Here is a 19,024-nt window from a genome sequence, read left to right on the forward strand (position 1 = left end):
GGGAAGGAGAGAAGTCACACCTCAATGCAGTAAGTTTTCCCACCCAGAGAAGTGGTTAAAGACACACTTCCTGCCAGGAAGTTGGGGACCCAACCATCGCCCAGTCTGTCCAACTATTCCCCTAAATTTGAGCTTCCTGGAGATGCCAGGAATAGAAGAGCACTCGGCTCTCTCCGTCCACCCAATTCACCCAACAAGTTGTCCACTGGCCGCCCCTTCGCCTTCCTTCTCTTCCCCCCAGTGTTTCTGAAGGACAAAGGAGAAGAAATGGTAGGATTGCTATTTCTTAGAATATTTAAGAAAATGTTTTTTCAATGAAAGGATAACCCAGTTTCTGCAACAAATGGCACAGGGAAATAAGGAGGGGGCACTCATTAGTGTGAACTCTGTTTGGATCCTGATATAAAAAAAAAAAATGGGGTATTGATAGTACCACTAATCGTGGGCATCATCATCGTAGAGTGGTTATGTTAAAAAACAAAAATAAGTCTTTATCTGAAAGAAATATATCCAAGTGAAATCATAAGATGCCTGGAATTCGCTTTAAAATTCTACAGGAAAAAAGGGTGTAAAGAGACAAAACATGGAGGAATACAGACAGCTGGTATATCCAGGTAATGAGGAAGGGAGTACATTCTAATGTTCACTGATTTTTTTTTTTTTTTTTTTCTGGAGGGAGCACACCTGGGAAGCCCTGAACCAACTCGTGGGACTGGGGCGCTTTGCTGAAAGTCAAGGGCGGTGTCCGGGGGTGGGGGGGGATCAATATTCCCCTGCTGGCAGCTGCCTCCTTTCCATGAAGATGGAAAATAATCTGCCAGTTCATACACAGGGGTAGGGCTGCCCAGTTCTCCTGGAGGCAGTGCATTTTAAAAGGAAGGCCCGCTGCGGAGCACAGGCTCCGGACCCGCAGGCTCAGCGGCCATGGCTCACGGGCCCAGCCGCTCCGCGGCATGTGGGATCTTCCTGGACCAGGGCATGAACCAGTGTCCCCTGCATCAGCAGGTGGACTCTCAACCACTGTGCCACCAGGGAAGCCCCACTGATTTTTTTATATGCCTGAAATTTTCCAGGATAAAGTTTTAAAGATGGGGTAAGGTGGGAGGACTTATAAAATGGAAGTTCCTTTTCCCTTCAAGACTGGAATAAAATAACCAAAGGGCAGGTCTCCCTGTATTTATGGGTGCTTCCCAAGGACACACTGAGACAAAAAGGGGAGGGACCAGAACGTCAGAAGGCGCTGAACACTGGAAACCCTGCTGTGTGCCCTTTGGCAATTTTTCTTCCCCTCTGTGAGCTCTGGTATCTTTGTCCACAAAACAAGGGTTAAAATGATAGCATCACTAAGGCTTCCCTGTAGCTCCCCAACTTCTGATTCAGTTGTCTAAAGGGGAGCCAGTTCCCTCTACCACCAGAAGATGGCAGTATCGTGTGGAACAGGCCCCGCTCTGGGCCAACGCTGCCAGGCACCCTACCGTCCCAACCTAACATATCAGGGGCCAGGGCCCCTGCCCCAACCCTTGTACCAGCCCCACAGGGCCAGGGGCTCCTCCTGGAGACCAAGCAAGCCCACACATGCAGCGAAGGCAGCCTCTTTACCTGAGGATCTGATTGTACTTGGCCAAGCGCTCGGATCGGCATGGTGCACCAGTCTTGATCTGGAAGGAGAAAAGAAAGGCCATGGTTGCTTACAGTGGGCACTGAATCTTCATGGGCATTTTGGGCAAGGGGAGAGTGCCACGGCAGAAAGCCAGCAATTTCTTAAAGAGGATCCCTGGCCCTAGGAAGGAGGGGATAAAAGGGGCACCCAGGACCCCATTCTCCCCCCTGCCCCCCCAGTCTGTGCTCAGGAAGTTGAGGTCAGAGAGAGAAGCAGGGAGCACCCTTCACCCCAGGGAGCTCTTTACCTGCCCAGTGCACAGTCCCACCACCAGGTCGGCGATGAAGGTGTCTTCAGTCTCCCCGGAGCGATGCGACACCATGACGCCCCACCCATTGGACTGGGCCAGCTTGCACCTAGAAGCCAGGGACAAGCAGACGGCATGGCTCCACTGCCTGGGCACTGTGGCCCCTTCTCGCCTCCTGAAGCCATGACTCATCACTCCCGGTGGGGGGCCAGGGGCAGCCCTGGGCTCCCAACTGCTGGGGAAGAGGGTAACCCTCGCCCTACTCTGAAGGGCCCGAGGACCTTTCTCTGCCCTCTAGTCACGTTTGAACAACTGGGTTCAGCCTCCTCGAGGGAGAGAGACATGTGTCTCCTGACTAACGTTCTCCGTGTGACAGTAAATCAGGAGTGTAGGGCCACCAAGTGGTCAGGATTAGAACACAACTGCCTAACGCCCTGAGCCCCTTGGGGACAAAGCTTACTTTAAACGCCACCAGGAGTTCCAGTCAGGAGGGCCCCCGCCCTCCATGCAAGGGCACTTACGCCTGCAGGGACTCAGTCACAGAGCCGATCTGGTTCACTTTGAGCAGGAGGCAGTTGCACGATTTCTCGCTCACAGCCTTGGAAATCCGCTTGGGGTTGGTCACGGTGAGGTCATCCCCCACCACCTGGACTCCCGCGCTGGCAGTGAACTTCTGCCAAGCTTCCCAGTCATCCTGGTCGAAGGGGTCCTCGATGGACACCACTGAGCAGAGCAGGGCAAGGGCGTGTTCCCTCAGCATGGCCTCCCAGGCTGCTGACCCGCAGCACCCCAGAGCCCCCTCCCGTCCTCCCTCCCAACTCACCTGGCCTCCCAACCCCCTCCCAGGACAGGGACTGCAGTCACCTGCAATCCTGCAACCCCACAGTTGTTAAGTGGGAAACTTGCGGCCCAGGGCGGTGTGAGTTTAGCGCCACTGAGAGTAAAAACAGAACTGTGGACCCAGAGGGGTGAAGACCGGGCTTCGTGTCCTGGCTCCGATTCCTCCAAGTTACTTAACGTTAAACGCAGGGACTTAGAGACGCTTCCTGGTCTGAACACCTGCTCCACCATTTGCTGTGTGTTCCCCTGGGCAAGTTCTAACCCACTCTGTGCCTCTGGGTCCCCTCTCCCGTGCACATCAGGTGACGCAGAGCCTAGGAGCACCCAGTGGTCCTGGCTCTCAAGGCTCCTTTCCTCACTGTCAGTGGAGCCAGGACCACGTTTGCTCAGGAGGCTGTTGCGACAGTGACGATCACACTGCACCACGGCTGGCCAGCTGCCTGCTCTGCTGCACCAGGCACCCCAGTGAAGGCTCCACCCACTCGCACACCTGCAGCCGCCCCAGGAGCACTCACCTGGGTAGTCCCTGATGAAGGACTTGTACAGGCTGGCCAGCTCGTCGGGCGTGATGTATCTGCTGGGGTCATCGGGTGACTTGAAGTCCAGGTCATACTTGCCCGACCTGAAGAACTCAGAGGCGGCCACATCCATGCCAATGACGACCTTATCAGTGTAGCCCGCCTTCCCGATGGCGTTCTTCAGCAGCTCCAGGGCTGGAAAGAGATGGCGGTGAGAGTTTGGAAACCAGGAGGATGGAGATAAAATTCCTCTTTAACTCTGCCAAATGGGAACCGTAACAGAAGAGGAAGAGGTGCTCTGGCCCCAAGCACCAGTTTCAAAGATTCCAGTTACTCTTTTCTGCTCTGGGGCAAGAAACCATTGGTCAGGGCCACTAGTGCATGGCCAAGTTGGAAATGGACTCTAAGAGGCTTTTTCACCGACAAGTGCTCCCATATTTAGCACCAAAGAACAACTGTGCCGGCCAAGATACAGTGACCAGCTGAGATCAGCTGTCCCGCAGAACTGGCTTTAAATAGAGCCAATGCTGAGATCCAAGAGGGAGCCCGCACAGCGAGGCCCCCGCTCCAGCTCTGCTGTCCGGCCCAGGCTCAGGGTCGGCCTCGCTCAGCAGCGCTGCTGGTAGGGAAACTGACAGACACCGGTCCCTGTTCCAGTGTCCCCAAGACCAAGATTCAAACTGCGTGAAGGGCCACTTTTTATAGGTTAAAACAGCCGAACGTCAGCAATTTCGTATGACTGACCCAACGAGCAGGATGGACATTTCCTTCACTAGCCATCCTTGAAGGCAATGAAATATGCTTGGAACCCTACTTTTTCTCCTAAAACAAAAAATTCATCCGTGAATTCTTTTCCTAGGACTTCTGTATTCTCTACTCAACTCTCACATTTCATCTTGTGCCTAAGGATTCAAAGCTAAATAAAGCCTGCGCAGCATTACCGTGGCTGAATGACCCGAAATGGTTACTGACGGCAGCAGTCCTCATCACAGCCAGCATCCTTGAACACGGAGCAGGTTGCAAACCTTTGCCATCGCTGGGGGAGCAGGGATGACAGCAAGAAAACGAACTGCCTCCCTACCCCACCGTCAGCCCAGTTTAAGCAAATCATCAGGCTGTTCAGAAGTCGAATAAATAAGATAATTTCTTGTGATTTGTTTTTTTAAAAAAATGAAGCACTAGCTCCCATGTCTGCAGGGTTTTGCATTTTGCTACTTAATGAACGAATGGTGGAAAGAGCAGCGCCCCTGAGGGCAGGCGTGGAAGGCTCGCAGACGCTGGGGGCGGTGCTCAGAAATCCAGGGGCTTCCTCCAGAGCCTCTACCTTCTTTGTTCTCCAGGATGTTGGGAGCAAACCCGCCTTCGTCTCCCACGTTGGTGGCGTCTTTCCCGTATTTCTCCTTGATCACATTCTTCAGGTTGTGGTATACCTCTGCTCCGATGCGCATGGCCTCCCGGAAGTTTTCAGCCCCGATGGGGAGGATCATGAACTCCTGCATGGCCAGCTTGTTGCCAGCGTGAGAGCCCCCATTGATGACGTTGAAAGCCTGTGGGGAGACACAAGTACAGCTCCAGGCCCGGGGGGTCCCGTCCCTCAGCAACCCCACGACACCCAGGTGCATGGCTCCTACGTGGGGCCCGTGCGGCTCTGAAGCCACCAGGTCTCTCTGCACTGAGGTCACTACCACTGCAAGTGCACACAACCCGACAAGGCAGGTACAATTTTCATCTCCCATCGACAACTAAGGAGATGGGTGCAGGGCGGCCGAGTCACCTGCTCAGGGTCACTCTTAGCTGGCGGCGGCGGAGGAGTTATTTGCAGCCGAGACCCCCAGAGCCTGCTCCTACACATGTGCTGGAGAGTCACACGTGGATGAGGTCAACAGGTGGGAGGTCTCGGGACCCCATGAGAAAGCGAACACTCGCCACTCACCGGAACTGGCAGGATGACCTCGGCATTGCCAGCCAAGTCGGCAATGTGGCGGTACAGGGGCACCCCCTTCTCAGCGGCGCCAGCCTTGCACACAGCCAGGGACACGCCCAGGATGGCGTTCGCACCAAACTTGGCTAGAACAGAACAGGTTATGTTAAGGGATTTCTTACTCACCAGCCTTCCCCCTGCTGGCCGCCCCCGGATGCACCACTGTGTGCACCCTGGATTGTATTCGGAACCTTTTCCTTTCTATCTCCTTTGCATATTCACACCAGAAATGCAATAGCCTTCCATGTAGGCTCCTTTTTCCCCCAAAGAGAAAGCCCTTTCTTTGGTTCATGGGACTCTGGAAAATTCCACAAATTGCTCGATTATATAAAGCACGAGCCTCTTCTGAGTAACCCTACATGCCTGCTGCTGTCAGCTGGCTATGCTCCTGATATTTAAAAATGTGATTTATTAGAGTTAGGGGAGGACCGTAGACAGTTACGTAATTCATCGTTAGGGGATGACATGACCTCTCCCCAAAGGACTTCAAGGGTCTTCAGGAGAAGCCGCAATCTCCCTGGCAAAGACCCCACCTCAGGCCACTCACATTTATTCTCCGTGCCATCCATCTCTATCATCAGCTTGTCGATCTTCTGCTGCTCCACAACGCTCAGTTTCTACAGGGAGAGCGAGGATAAGCTGCTTGGGAGGGAGTGGGGCCTCTACCTGCATGCCCTGTGCCCTCCTGTCCCAGAGCCATCAACCCTGGGAACCCTGCAAAGCCCAGATCAGTTCTGTGTTATCCATGCGCCTGGCAGGCAAAAAAAGGGGGGAATGCCAAGAGAAAATGGGGAGGCAGAACAATGCCCTTCACTTGCTTTAAGAGCATCAGGCATTTCTCCAAGCACGAGGGATCCGACAATGCATGGTCCTCATGTCATGAAGGGGAGTCTACCGAGGGAGTCCGAGGTCACGTTACACATGAGGCAGAATTGTCTGCTTCATGCTAAAGAAGGAATTACTCCAAAGCAGTGTGACTTCTGGGGCAGCAAATAACAGAATTCATTGTTCTTTACCATCAAATTCAGTTTCTGCTGTCACTCGGCTGCCCTCAGTGACAGTAAACCCCATCATCTGATGGAGATACGAGTTTTGTACGCAGTCCACCATCATTTAGCAAGATGTCTGACGACTGATGAAAATGACTATTTTTGGCGAGAGTATAAATAAAACTAGTGTCTGAAAAACTGGCTCAAAGAAATGTAATAAAAGTCGGCATTACTTTAAAAACTCCGTAAGTGAATGATACCAGCATATTATTTATAACATTGCTTATATAAAAGCTAAAATATGAAAGAAAACCAGAATCTGTAAGTCCATCATGCCACGTTAACAATTTGGCATCTTTGGCTTTCCTGACAAGGCATCTTTGGGTAAAGTTAGAAGCCACCCCAGCAGATGGCTTGAGGCCAACCCTCACCAAGAGTTAGACTGAAGTTTGTCTCCCCCAAGTAAAGAAAAATGTCCCGGAAAGCCCTGCTGTCAGGCCAGGTGAGGGCGCTGAGGCACAAAGAACAGCGGCGTATGGAGGGCCCCAGGAGGCCGGGACTGAAGGTGTGTGCGGCAGGGCAGTGCTGAAAACCTCCACCTGGGGACGATTACAGCCAGCCATGTGGCCCAGGCCACAGCAGGCAAGCGGGGGAGAGGATCAGCAGAGGAGCCGCTTGCCACCTGCATGCAGGGTGGAGCCGGGAGAGGGGCCCTACCAAGGAGGACACACAGGCCGAGGCTGGGTTTGGACCCGAGAAAGGGCCATAGTTACAGACAGCGGGGCTGGAGGGAAGATAAACGAGACCAAGCTGCAGAGTAGGTTGGGCTGTGGGATCCCCAGACCCACTTCACCTACAGCAGCTCCGCTTTTATCTGTTTGACACATTGAGGCTCCAAGTAGGAATTTATATAATGGGAGTTCTGCTGTTTAAAAACACAGTAAATAATTCCACAGTTCATGAAAAATGAGTCAGTCGCCACGGATACTACATTTAACACCCCTGAGAGCCGCTCTTAAAATCTGGATCTTAACTCCCCGAAGGTCAAGATGGTTGTGGGGAAACATCAAGGCTCTAAGAGCCTCCCGTCCCTTGGATCCAATTCCATGCACTGTTAGCCATGGACACATGGACAGGCAGAGGGTGGGTTAGGAAAGGCGAAGTTATTCGCATGCACAACAGGGAATCCAACCGGCTTCTTCAGCTCTCAGAATAAGCTCTTCCATGAACAGGAAAGCCTCCTGGGCTGGCCTGGGAGGCGCTTTGATGGCATTAATATACATTAGTTATCAGGAGGCAGGTCCTACCTTGCTAACCAGGGCAGGCGCAATAGTTTTATTGATGTGCTCAACAGCCTTTGAGACACCTAGAAGGAATAATCAAATCAAATTACCGACATTAATGAAAGACAGGCTTGAGCAGCATTGCTGGAGAGAACCACTCACCATGTTAACCCAGATATTCAGAGCCCACCAAAGACTTTCAATGGGACCTCCTTCACATCCCCATCGCTCTCTCCCCCTGGAATCGGAGGGCTTTCTGGCCCAGTCTGAGTGCTCTTACCTAGGACCCCCAAGGGTTAGAGCCGCACACAGAGCAACCATCCAGAATGTCTGAAGGGAGGTTAGTTGGCAAGACCATGCACTGGACAGGCCAGCTGCAGAGACTAAAGGACGCCCAATGTTATGTATTACCTGTGTGCACAGGGCTGGTGCCAGGAACTCGTTAATATACTTAACGGGTCTGGAGACACCTGACCAGTAGAGATGGGCAGAGAAGGAAAAAAGAAAGACTGAGAAGAGAACAGGCTGGGAAGGAGGCTGAGTGAGAGAAAGAGAGGAAACAGGAAGACAGGGAGAACGCTGCAGGGACTGTGCATTTGTCCTCATCACAGTCAGGGCACAGCGCTGTCCTGCTGCTGTAGGCATGTACCGCCTGGGCCGCCAGCAAGGCCCCTGGGGAGAGCTCTCTGCACAAGCTGCCTCCCTACAGTGGGGCGCTGCGACCCTGGCCCAGTGCCCCCAGCTCCACCTCGCCCTCGCCCGCGCCCCCTCCTCTGCAGCGTTTTTGGACTTTTCCTAATCGCCCTCCCTGGAGAGTTGGCAGCACACGTGCCCTCCACCTGTCTACACGTGTGGCCCTTCGGAGGGCCACAAACCATGAACTGTCATGATATGTTTTTGCTTCCTCTCCAGAACCAATTCCTGTCCCCGTTGAGAATGCACAGTCTAGCCCTATCTGCTTTTCTGGAGTTTGGCCACATAGGTTCTATCTACAGAAAGGTGAGCACTGCCAACACAGTATCCAGCCCGTCTGCATACAGCCCAGCACAGGCTGGCTCTGCCAAAGAGACCGAAAGACAACGACAGCCCATCAATGGTGAGCCATCAGCCAGGCCTTCGGGAGCTGTCCTCCTCCGCGACTAGACCCTTGAAGAGGCCTGATGGCCCGGAAGGCCCTCCGAGCCCTCCCGGAGGATGCGAGGCTGCCCCTTAGCACTAGATAACTTTTCTTCTTCTCCCACATCCCCTGACCCAGCCAGGAGTTCTTCACAGACTGGAGACAAACTGCAGTAGAAGTAAGTGTTACAGCGCCTGCCCTGAGCTATGGGGTCAGGGGTGCTGGGACCTATCAGCCCGCTCTCCCCTCTCCTGCACGTGCGACACCCATACTCGATGCCCACACTCTGGGCCGAGTCAGAGGTCTGCTACCCTCAAACAGAAGCCGCGGGGAGCAGGAGGGAGGCTGTGGCTGCCGGGAGGCCGGCGTGGGTTCGGCCCTTACCTTTGCCCATGTAGCGCGTCTTGTCATTGTCCCGGAGCTCCAGGGCCTCGTAGATACCAGTTGAGGCGCCACTGGGCACAGCAGCTCTGAAGAGACCTGGATGTTGAGAGAGGGAGGGTGAAAAACAGTTAATGACTAAGAAATAGCTCCCACCCTCGCCCAAGCCCCTCCCGCTCACTGAGGGAGCTGCCCGTAGGAAACAGTTACTTCCTCCCAACGATGGGAGGACTCACACGGGCTGCTTCAGCCTGTCATGTTTTTAGGATTCCGCACTGCAGACACTAGAGCATGGCTGATGAATTTCTCTAAAGAAAAAGGTCTAGAGCAGAGCTTCTCAGATTTTAACGTGCACACGTATCACCTGTGGGTTAAAGTGCAGATTCCAAAACAAATGGGAGGTCTGAGCCCACACCTCTCAAAATTCCCCACAGGTGCCCCGGAGCTGGGCCGTGGACCACCCCCAGCAGCGCGGCCCAAAAGAAATACAATGCAGGCCACCTACGGGATTTAAGGTTGTCTAGCAGCTAGTAATCCACGAAAACACTGGGCTATTTTAGACAATCCAGCTGTAGAGCACTGTGGCCAAGCTTCCCTTAGACAAGTGAGATCAGGTTGCTAGCTTTCAAGCCTTGAAAGCGCTGGCTCAAGAGGAATCTCTACAGCTCATCTGCCTCAGCTTAAGGAGCAATAAATGCTATTTGGGGGTTCTCTGCATAACAGGAAACCAGAAAACAGGACTGGAAGAGGAAAGATAAGCACAATAACACTAGAACCCAATCAAGCATGCACTGCGCAGTCCTGCAGATATAGAAACCAGCTGCCCGGCTGAGCCTAGACTGTGGAGCAGAAAAACGGCAAATCTTGGAGAAGGACAGACAGTGCCAAGAAAGGTACCGCAGAAATCCGGTTACACGGGGCAGAAGGGTTAGGGAAGCAGGAAGTGTAGACAGCCTCTTGAATCTCCTTGAAACCGTTAGGGATTTCCCCATCTGAGGTATGCCGAGAACTGGGGGGTGCGGGAGATGTGAAGGCAACGAACTAAGAGGAAAAACCCAACCAAGTATCGCAGTCATACTTGGTTGCATGCCTGTGCCACCGCACTGACTGTGTGACCAGCAGGACACACGTTCTTCTCGACACAGGCCCTGGCTTTCTCTGTATCCATCAGGCACTGGGCCAGGTGAAGAAATGAGGAAAGCAAGAGTGACCCTAAGGTCAACTATGGACTTTGGGTGATGATGTGTCAACACAGGTTCGACTGTAACAAAGGTAGCGCTCTGGTGGGGATGGTGATAGTGGAGACAGGGGGTAGACAGGAATGCTCGGTACCTTCCACTCAATTCTGCTGTGAACCTAAAACTGGTTTAAAAAATAAATTCTAAGAACAAAAGAAGTGATGAAGGGTTCTTAACAAATTTATGACTTCCTGTTTTTTTTTCTTTTCTTAAAAGGATTAAGACACATAAGAGAAAGTTCCATTCATTTAAATGTCAAAAGACATCAATTTTAGTCATTTTAAAGAGTTTCAAAGAAAATTCCCCCTCCCAACAATCTTCTAGTGTCCTGGGTCTTTTTTCGTTGTTCAAAGTCCATTAATTTCCAAGTGGAAAGTTCCACTCTCTGACTAAGCGTGCCAGTTTCATAAACTGAAAGGAAATTCTTGCCATCTTCTGAGAACACACGGCATTTGCCTCAAGGCACATGCCCAGAAGGAATCGTGTTCTGAGGGCACCCCAACAGTAACCAAAGGCAGACTCCTGCCCAGTGAATCTCGACTCGAGGGGCCTTCATTTTCTGGTCAAGGGGGAAGGGAGGACAAGAAGGGAAGGGTTCCACAGCCAGGCCTATGATTCAGACCATGACTCAGCTCTGACTGGCAGGTCTGTGCCCAGCACCTCTGGGTGATTCTGCCTGAAGCTCCTTTTCCAACTTCAACCATTTAGAAAACAGCTGAGACATTGCTGGAGGTAATGCAGGGCTAGGAAAGCACTAGATTTTCTTAAAGTAAAAAAGAACAATGGGGGAGCTTTTAAGGGTTCCCATTCGATTCTTTTCTCATGTGGGCAAATTCTTCCTACGGGGGCTTACAGCTAGGTAAAAATATGAGCCTCGGGAATGTTCCAACACCCCAAAGTAAAAACTGTCCCGGATCCTCTAAGAGTGATTTCTGGAAACGGAGATAAGAGCGCTATATATACCCTTGTAGTCCCCTAATCTCTTTCCTTTACAAGGAAGAAAGATCCTACGTATTTGGTTACAGCAAGCTGTGAAGCAAACTAGTGACAGGCCCTTTTAGGGACAAGGCTATCACATTACTTCCCCACCTCACTGACCTGGCAGCCAACCTGTGTTCTGCTCTACGTACCAAAAAGCACCAAGACAAGGACCTCTTGCCTTAAAACCCTCCCAACCTTCCCCCAGTGGGGAACCACAGCCTACCAGCATGTGCAGACCAGAAAGAAAGGCTTTTACCGTAACAGACGTTTTCTTGCCTAAGGCTCTGTCATTCGAAGTTTTAAGAAATGGAGTGTGGTGCTAGGGGCTACAGAAGCAAAGGTGGCCCATACCTTTTGAGGTGTAGAGATCAACCTCAACAGTGGGGTTCCCACGGGAGTCGAAGATCTCTCTGGCGTGGATCTTGAGGATAGACATGGTGAACTTCTGTGGGGAAGCACAGTCCGTATTTTCCATAAACCACAATGCAGTCTCAACTCAGTATGCAAGGGGTCACTTCTGAGGATCCCTAGACTAGAAAGACTCTGCATAAACTAAAAACTGCATGTAGGAAGGCTGACTGGAGTGGGAGAAAATGCCTGCTGGAGAGCACTGGGAATTGTTCCTAAAAAGTAGGTAGGGGCAGCTCTGCAAGGCCCTAGTAGTTCAGGTCTTGTCCTACTGGCAAAGAAAGCCCGGCAGTGCGCGTGCTGGCGGGCAAGGTTCACACGTTGATGGCGTGCAGAGTGCCCGAAGAGGAGAGAGTCTGAAACCGGCTGTCATCAGTTACCAACGAGGGTAGGCGCGGGGCCATGGGAAAGGGACCAAATCACGACCAAGGGGACGTGAGGGCCACAAGCAAACCCATCTAAGATTAAAAAAAAAAAAAAGGGCGGGGGTGACCAGGAGGAAAGTCTGGTTTGCAGTGGACAGTGAATTAAAAGTTGGGAACACAGTTCATCAGGTGAAACCTGAGGTAGCAGGAGAATGCTCAATTGGTCGATGTTGGATAATCAGTTAGAAATTCTGAGTTTGGAGGCCAGGAATGAACTCCTTGGTCTACGTGCTGTGATCTTTGCCAATTTCTGAGCCTTTCAAACCTCACAGTATTTGGGTCTTTAACAAGACAGGGCACACAAATAACATTATCTAGTCAGTGTTGCTTTCAATGGGCATTTCACCCCATTTAAAAAACTTAATTATGAAATGTCATGATCTGTAACTAGAGAAAGGATTCTATCTTTGAGCACCAGGATACGCCAAGGGAAGTGCTTTCCTTTGAAAACACCTTTAGAAAAAAGGGGAGGGGGGTGGTTTGCAGCTACAGAGAACAAATATCAAGAGCTCAAAGAAAGCCCCTTTCTGGCTTTTCTCCCCCAGAGGCTCTCCAAGGAACAACAGAATTGAACAACTTGTAGGACTGAAGTGGAGAAGAGGAACCAAATCAGCGTGTGGAAGCCATCAGCTAGCTGGGCTCCTCTCCATTATCTTCTCTGGAATGTTCCGAAGCAGCAGATAGCATCTTTTTAAGTTTCAAAATTAGATACTGAAATCACTTCTGTGGCTTTGTTTTTTCTTTGTAACAATGGAGTTTTACTCATTTAGCCAATAAAAAGGTACTTAGTTTTTATCTCAAAAGGCAAATTTGCTTAAAATCTTCTAGTTTTAAAATTTTAGTTAACTTTGAGTTTTGGTAAATCATATACCCGTGTGTAACACTGACCACCCCAAAAAAGTCCCCAGAGGCCATTTCCAGTCATTGCTCCCCCCTGCATCCCCCATGCCATCACTGACTTACTTCACAGATTTTAGATGCGCTTTTAAGCACATCTTCATTACACTTCCTCATCATACAGTTATAAGATTTCATTTCTGGTTTTATTTTAGTGATATAAGACAAGGCAGTCGACTGACTTCACGATGTGAAAATAAAATTCAACTTATCTTGAAATTAGATAGAAAAACTTTTCTCCTAAGTCATTAAAATGCAGGGAGCACAGGCAGGGCGGAAGGTGGGTCTGACTAGGAGCCTGCACAGCCTTTTATCTGCCTGGACTGAAGCCTGGACCAGGGGCAGCACGAGCACACCGGGCAGCCGGGGCCTAGGTGTGCCCCGGAAGCAGGTCAACCGGCTGCCCGCACCGCCCAGGGGGAAGAGACCACATTGCAGAGGAAGCAGCGAACAGAAAATTTTCTTAAAGTGCATCCTTTTTATGTCAGATCAGGGGCCGATTGTTGGTGGCCAGCCCGAGGAGCAGGGAGCGCCTCGTGCCCGACTTGGGCGAGGTCGCCTGCAGGGCTTCCAATGACCCCACGGCTCTGCTGCAGTCCCCTCCAGATCAAGTGCCTTCTGAAGGCAGATCAGTCCCTGCTCATTCCGGAGCAGCGACGGGCTGGACACTCAGGCGCAAGGCCGAGGGCCACCAGCGGGAGGCACGGGCGCGGGGGTGGGGTGGGCTGCAGCTTCCCGGGCATCTCTCCTTTTCCGGCCCCCTTTCTCCATTTTCGGAAGGGCCTGGCTTTAATGAGCACGCGGGTTAGGCCTGGAGCCCTCGCCAAACCTTCCACCCTCACCGCCTGCTGTCCTGGTGACCGCGTGTTCTACCTCTAACCTCCCGGGACAGTGACGCGGCCCCGTACTCGTAATCCCAGGCTGAGCGGCACCTTCCCCTCAGGAGAAACCAGGCGCCGCGCCCCCGCCTCGGACCTCAACTCTGGCCCGGGGAGGCCGCTCGCGCGCGCGCCGACCCGCCCCTTCCCCGCCGAACCCCCGGGCACGCCGTCTGAGGCGCAGGAGCGCCCGCGGGCCCGGGGCACCCACGCGCCGCCTGCCCGGGCGCTTGCTCGGCAGCCCTTCCTTGAGTCCTCACCCAGCCGCCTGAGGTCGCCGCACGAGAGAGAAGCAGAGGGTGCTGCGGACACCGAGGGCGAGCGTCAAGGTGCAAGGTCCGCACGTTCCAAGTACCGCGAGCTCGTCTCCGCTCTGCCGGCCTGGACTTCCTGCCCAGCTCGAGGGGACCCAGCCCACTTCCCGCCCCTCAAGCCCACCCCCTCCGCGCTGCCTCGCCATTGGCCCGGCGCGCCGTCACTCGGGCCCTCGCCTCCGAGGGAGGGGTGGGACTGCGGGCGCCGGGAACTGGAAGATGGGGTGACGTCCCGGGGAGTTGGGGCGGGGTTGGGCTGGGCGCCCCAACTGCCCCGCGGCTATGTGGGGATGCGGGCGAGACCCCGTCCCCCTTCGCTCCCGCCCGCCGCTGGGACCCGCGGCTGAGCCGAGTCTGTGGCGCCGGGGCCCGGGGGGAGGGGCGGGGCGGCGCGGCCGGCATGAGGGCTCGGGGCTCCGTCACGTACTCCGAGTCCCGCACGCACGCCGCGTCGCCCCGGCGCCGCACGTCCGGCCCACGACCTTGGTGACGACCTTCGCGGCCCGCCTTTCCCGGCCGCCCCACCCGTCGCCCCGCAGCGCGGTGCCGGAGACCCCGGCGGCCTGGAGACGTTGGCGGCCGCACGCCCGGACCCCGCTCCCGGGCCGTGGGGTCGCGAGGCCGGCCACGTGTGCCCACCCGCGCCTGCGCCCTGCGCGCCCGGCAGCCCTCCAAGGTGACCCGGTCCCTTTGTCCTTGCGTCGGTCACACAGGAGTTATTAGGCCAAGAGCCGAAAGGATGTTCGCGTTCCCTTAATTACAGCTAATACTTTTTGAGCACTTCCTACGTGCCAGGCACTCCACGTGAGTGCCCCGGGTTAATTCATTCTTCTGCTCTTGTTTATGTCGGATCTTGAAAGTAAGCTTCTACGCCTCCCTTTCCCGTACACGTGAACCATACTTGTACTGATTTGGGAATGGAATTTCACACAGACTCGGGGAATTTCTCAAAGTTCAAAACAGGTACTATTCCAGAGTAGTCTGACAAATGAAAAACAGGCAAGAGTGGGTGCAGTTATTTTCCCCTTCTGATGAAGAACCGATACCATTTCAAATTAGTTCTGCAGCACATCTCCCCCCGACCCCGCAACACACACTCAAGGGAGGGCTTCGTTTTCTGATAGAGTTATTTTTGTATTTTCTTAGTGCTCCTCTTGGTCTGTAAGTCTGAGAGCTAAAACAATGTCGTTCATCTCCATACTTAACCCATTGCCTTGCATGGAGAGATTCGAGTGTATATTTGATTTTAATTATTATTTCTTCTGGTCAGCTGCAAAAACTGCTTTTATTCCTTAATTCCTAGCCTTGGGTAAAGCTGAAGGCCTATTGAGTCCACTGTATTTGTTTTCCATTGACTAAGAAGAAAGAACTTTAGGATTAAATTCGGCAAAAGAGCAAGAAGGAAATTGTAAAATGTTTCCTAAAGAATTATGTGAATTTTGCAAGCAGAGTTTGTGATTTCTCCAGCAGTACACTGGTGTTTCAGACTGCTTAAGACCAAGATCCCAGCTGATTTCTCCAGCAGTACACTGGTGTTTCAGACTGCTTAAGACCAAGATCCCAGCCCCATGACCCAGCAGCTAAATCAACAGCCACCATCTCCTAAACCTTAAGAACTCAACAGAAATCAGACACTTAGAGCTCTTATTTTCAGAGCAATTCTAAAGTGTGGCCCTGAAAGGGCTCCAAAACAATCTCTTTCGTTTTATGTTAAAATGGTTAGAGAGATAAAGATAGAAAGACATGGCTCTTATAACGGGTTTCTGGCCACAACCAGTGATTCCTAGCAGGAAATCAGATGTAGAACATGATCTCAGACTGCTGCTGTTGCAAGATTCTTGGAGGCCACAGCACAGTGATCTGAGCCAGCACTTCGACCTTAAATTGTAGCTCAACTGTTAATGAGATGTGCCCTCAGATCCTTTCCAAAATCCACAAGCTGCCAAATGCCCTGCCTGTCTCCACAGCTCCTGAGGCTTTGCTAGCAGGCTGTGGGACTCGTGTGTGCCTTCAGTCCAGTGCAGGGGCATTTACCTTGTTACAGGCATTTAGTTGACAGTATGCTTATTGAGCAGTTTTAGTGCAGTGGCATACCAAAGGCTGGTGGGCAGGGAGGGGAAACGTGTGTGCAAGCCTATTATCAGAAGACCACACTGCAGGTAGGTGCCTGCATGACATTTGCAGGGGGACATCAGAATTGAGGGAAGATGAATCTGCAGCAGCCTATGACCCACCTGGATTACTGATTCTATCTGTGGTCTGCGCACCCCTGGTTGAAAACTGCTGGTTGGTGGAAAAAGTGACATACCTCTTTTGGAAGGCAGGTCTTTAGACAGATAGGAGAAGCAGCCCAAGGGAGATCAGATGAGTGAGGAAGGCCCTCAGGGGATCTAGGTGGATCGCCCCTCCCCTTAACAGACTAGGAAGTTTTTGTGTTTGTTTACCACTGAGGACAAAGAATGTCGCCTGCCTTATCAGTAAACAAAGGATGTTACAGCCATCAAGTCATCAGCCACTGCAGCCACCTCCAGCACTTTGTGGGGATTCAGGATGGAGAAAAATAAGATACTGGCCCTAGATAGTTAAGGTGCATCTCAAAAGAATAATTTCATTTAGCCCGGATTCTTGTATTTTCCCATACACAGAAAAGTACTAAATTCATTAATTTGAGATGTCCGGGTTTTTCTGTAATTAGTGGTAATCTCTTGCTGTTCAACCACCTGGGTCTTTTTTTTTGCAAAAACTTCTGTATATCCTGGTTCCTCCCATACCTCTTTGGAATAGTCCCTCAGAGCTATCTGAGAGGATGTATCCTGTGCTTAAGCCCTCAGTAAATCCACTGAATAAAACATAATCCTCAACTTTTAGATTGTGCATTTTTCCCCATTCTACACCACTAAGTATTTAACATATACCAAAGACTGCATAAAGTATATCTGATGTAAAAAATAATAAACAGAAGTGTACCCAACTTGCCAGCTTAAGAAGCGGATACTGGCAATGCCATTCACGTGCCCTGTGTATTCTTCCCCGGCCCCAGAGGTAACCACTGTCCTATATTTTGTGTTTATTTTCCCCTCACTTTGTGGTTTTTAAATAGTTTTTGAACTTTATATAAATGGCATCCTACTGTTTCTAGCCTTTGCTACAATTTTTTTTTTGCTCAACTTGACATTTGTGAGCTGTGGATGGTTTGTTTCAGTGCTGAATAGTATTCCATTTTGTGACTATCACACGTTTTCCTGTCAGTGTACATTTGAGTTTCCCAGTTCTTTTTTTCCTGTTAATACCAACACTGCAGCTATGAATTTTGTTGCAGATGTCTCCTGAGTGCAGGTACAAGAAAGAGTTTCTCTAGGGCGAATCCCTAGGACACACACCTGGACGTGGAATCCCTGGGTCATGGGTATAAGCGTCTTCAACTTTCTTTTCCAGAGTATTCGTATCTTTATGCACTTCCACCAGCAGTGAATACGAGTTCTGACCTGGATGTAAAAAAAATAAAATTCAGCTCTTCCTTTGCAATTCTTTTCTAGAAATTTGATTGACTTTTTTTTTTTTTTCCACACGGCATGTGGCATCTCAGTTCTCGGACCAGGGATCGAACCTGTGCCCCCTGCAGTGGAAGCGTGGAGTCTTAATCACTGGACCGCCAGGGAAGTCCCTACTGATTTTCAATTTAACGTCCTTTCCAAGTCCTTTGCTTAAGGAAACCCTCGTGCCCGCTGTGTAAGTGACAGTCAGCATTCTACCCTTATGATGGCTTTGAGGGCACCTCTTAGGGCTCCCTGCTGTCAACAGCCCCTCACAAAGTCAGCTGTAGAAATAGGGACCGGGCAAGGCAGACTCTGGGGAGGCAGAAGGGAGAGCACAGTATGGTTTTTAAACAAAGTCATTGCTAGGAGGGCGTTTATCAGGGGTGCCCGAATAAGGGGAGTAAGGAGCAGAGGGATTAAAGAAAGAAACCCCAGGGCTTCCCTGGTGGTGCAGTGGTTGAGAGTCCGCCTGCCGATGTAGGGGACACAGGTTTGTGCCCCGGTCCGGGAAGATCCCACATGCTGCGAAGTGGCTGGGCCCGTGAGCCACGGCCGCTGAGCCTGCCTAACACAGCATTGTAAATCAACTATACTCCAATAAAAAAAAAAAAAAAAAAAAAAGAAACCCCAGGAGTCTCAGGGAAACCAGGAGCTTCCCGGAGGAGCTAATGAAGAGGGGGCAAATGGGGACTGAGAGGGCTCTGCACCAGCAAGAGAAAATCTCGGGGAAATGTTGCTGTCCTGTGTCAAAAAGCTCTGCGTGGATCCTCTGTGCCTCAGCTCCTTAATTTCTGACATGGGTGTGAAAAGACCACCCTCAGGAGGCAGTTTTGAGCCCCAACAGTCCTCTTACCATCAGTTTGGAAATCATTGCTTACAGCTGGGATGGAGGCCTGCAAGACACTGATATCTCTAAATAGCAGCTGCATCCGGCCCCCTTCCCCAGCAGTCTCCCTTTTCATCTCTCTCCGTCCCCATCCTCTATTTCTCACAGTTCTTAAGGTTGTCTCTTAAAGGGAGGCCCAGGGCAGCTGCAGCCCGGGGGCCAAGAAACCCCAATCCGCAGTCACCAGGCTGGCAGCCCTCCTAGAGGCTGGAGCAGCAGACCCTCGGATGGCCCGCTCCAAGAATGCCAGTCACTGTGAAGGAAAGAGAAGTCCTGTAACAGGGAAGACTCCACATTAGATCTGTTGCTTTTACTTTAACCCTTGTATTCTATTGCTTTTGCTTTGCATTAAGAATGTTGCCTACAGCGCATTCCCTGGCGGTCCAGTGGTTAGACTCTGCGCTTGGCGCTTTCACTTCTGGGGCCCAGGTTCAATCCCTGCTCC

General features: G+C 51.8%; 1 protein-coding gene across 3 annotated transcripts in view; it reads right to left on the reverse strand.

Annotated features, from left to right (window-relative positions):
* ENO1 (enolase 1) overlaps window positions 1-14,226 on the reverse strand; it is a 14,707-nt gene extending 481 nt beyond the window's left edge. The window contains exons 1-11 of one of the 3 annotated variants that reach the window (XM_007453310.1): window positions 14,104-14,226; window positions 11,587-11,680; window positions 9,020-9,115; window positions 7,543-7,601; window positions 5,794-5,863; window positions 5,199-5,332; window positions 4,590-4,812; window positions 3,263-3,460; window positions 2,429-2,630; window positions 1,908-2,016; window positions 1,600-1,658 (exon numbers count right to left, since the gene is read on the reverse strand). In XM_007453310.1, coding sequence (XP_007453372.1) covers window positions 1,600-1,658; window positions 1,908-2,016; window positions 2,429-2,630; window positions 3,263-3,460; window positions 4,590-4,812; window positions 5,199-5,332; window positions 5,794-5,863; window positions 7,543-7,601; window positions 9,020-9,115; window positions 11,587-11,671 — 1,235 coding nt within the window. In that variant the 5' untranslated portion in view covers window positions 11,672-11,680; window positions 14,104-14,226. Of the gene's footprint in view, window positions 1-1,599; window positions 1,659-1,907; window positions 2,017-2,428; window positions 2,631-3,262; window positions 3,461-4,589; window positions 4,813-5,198; window positions 5,333-5,793; window positions 5,864-7,542; window positions 7,602-7,929; window positions 7,989-9,019; window positions 9,116-11,586; window positions 11,681-14,103 lie in introns of those variants that run through there. The other 2 variants (XM_007453311.1, XM_007453312.1) reach the window with 2 other exon arrangements.
* Window positions 14,227-19,024: the final 4,798 nt, after the last annotated feature.

This window comes from Lipotes vexillifer, unplaced genomic scaffold (genome assembly GCF_000442215.2).
Source record: "Lipotes vexillifer unplaced genomic scaffold, Lipotes_vexillifer_v1.1 scaffold575, whole genome shotgun sequence".
Classification (NCBI taxonomy): domain Eukaryota; kingdom Metazoa; phylum Chordata; class Mammalia; order Artiodactyla; family Lipotidae; genus Lipotes; species Lipotes vexillifer.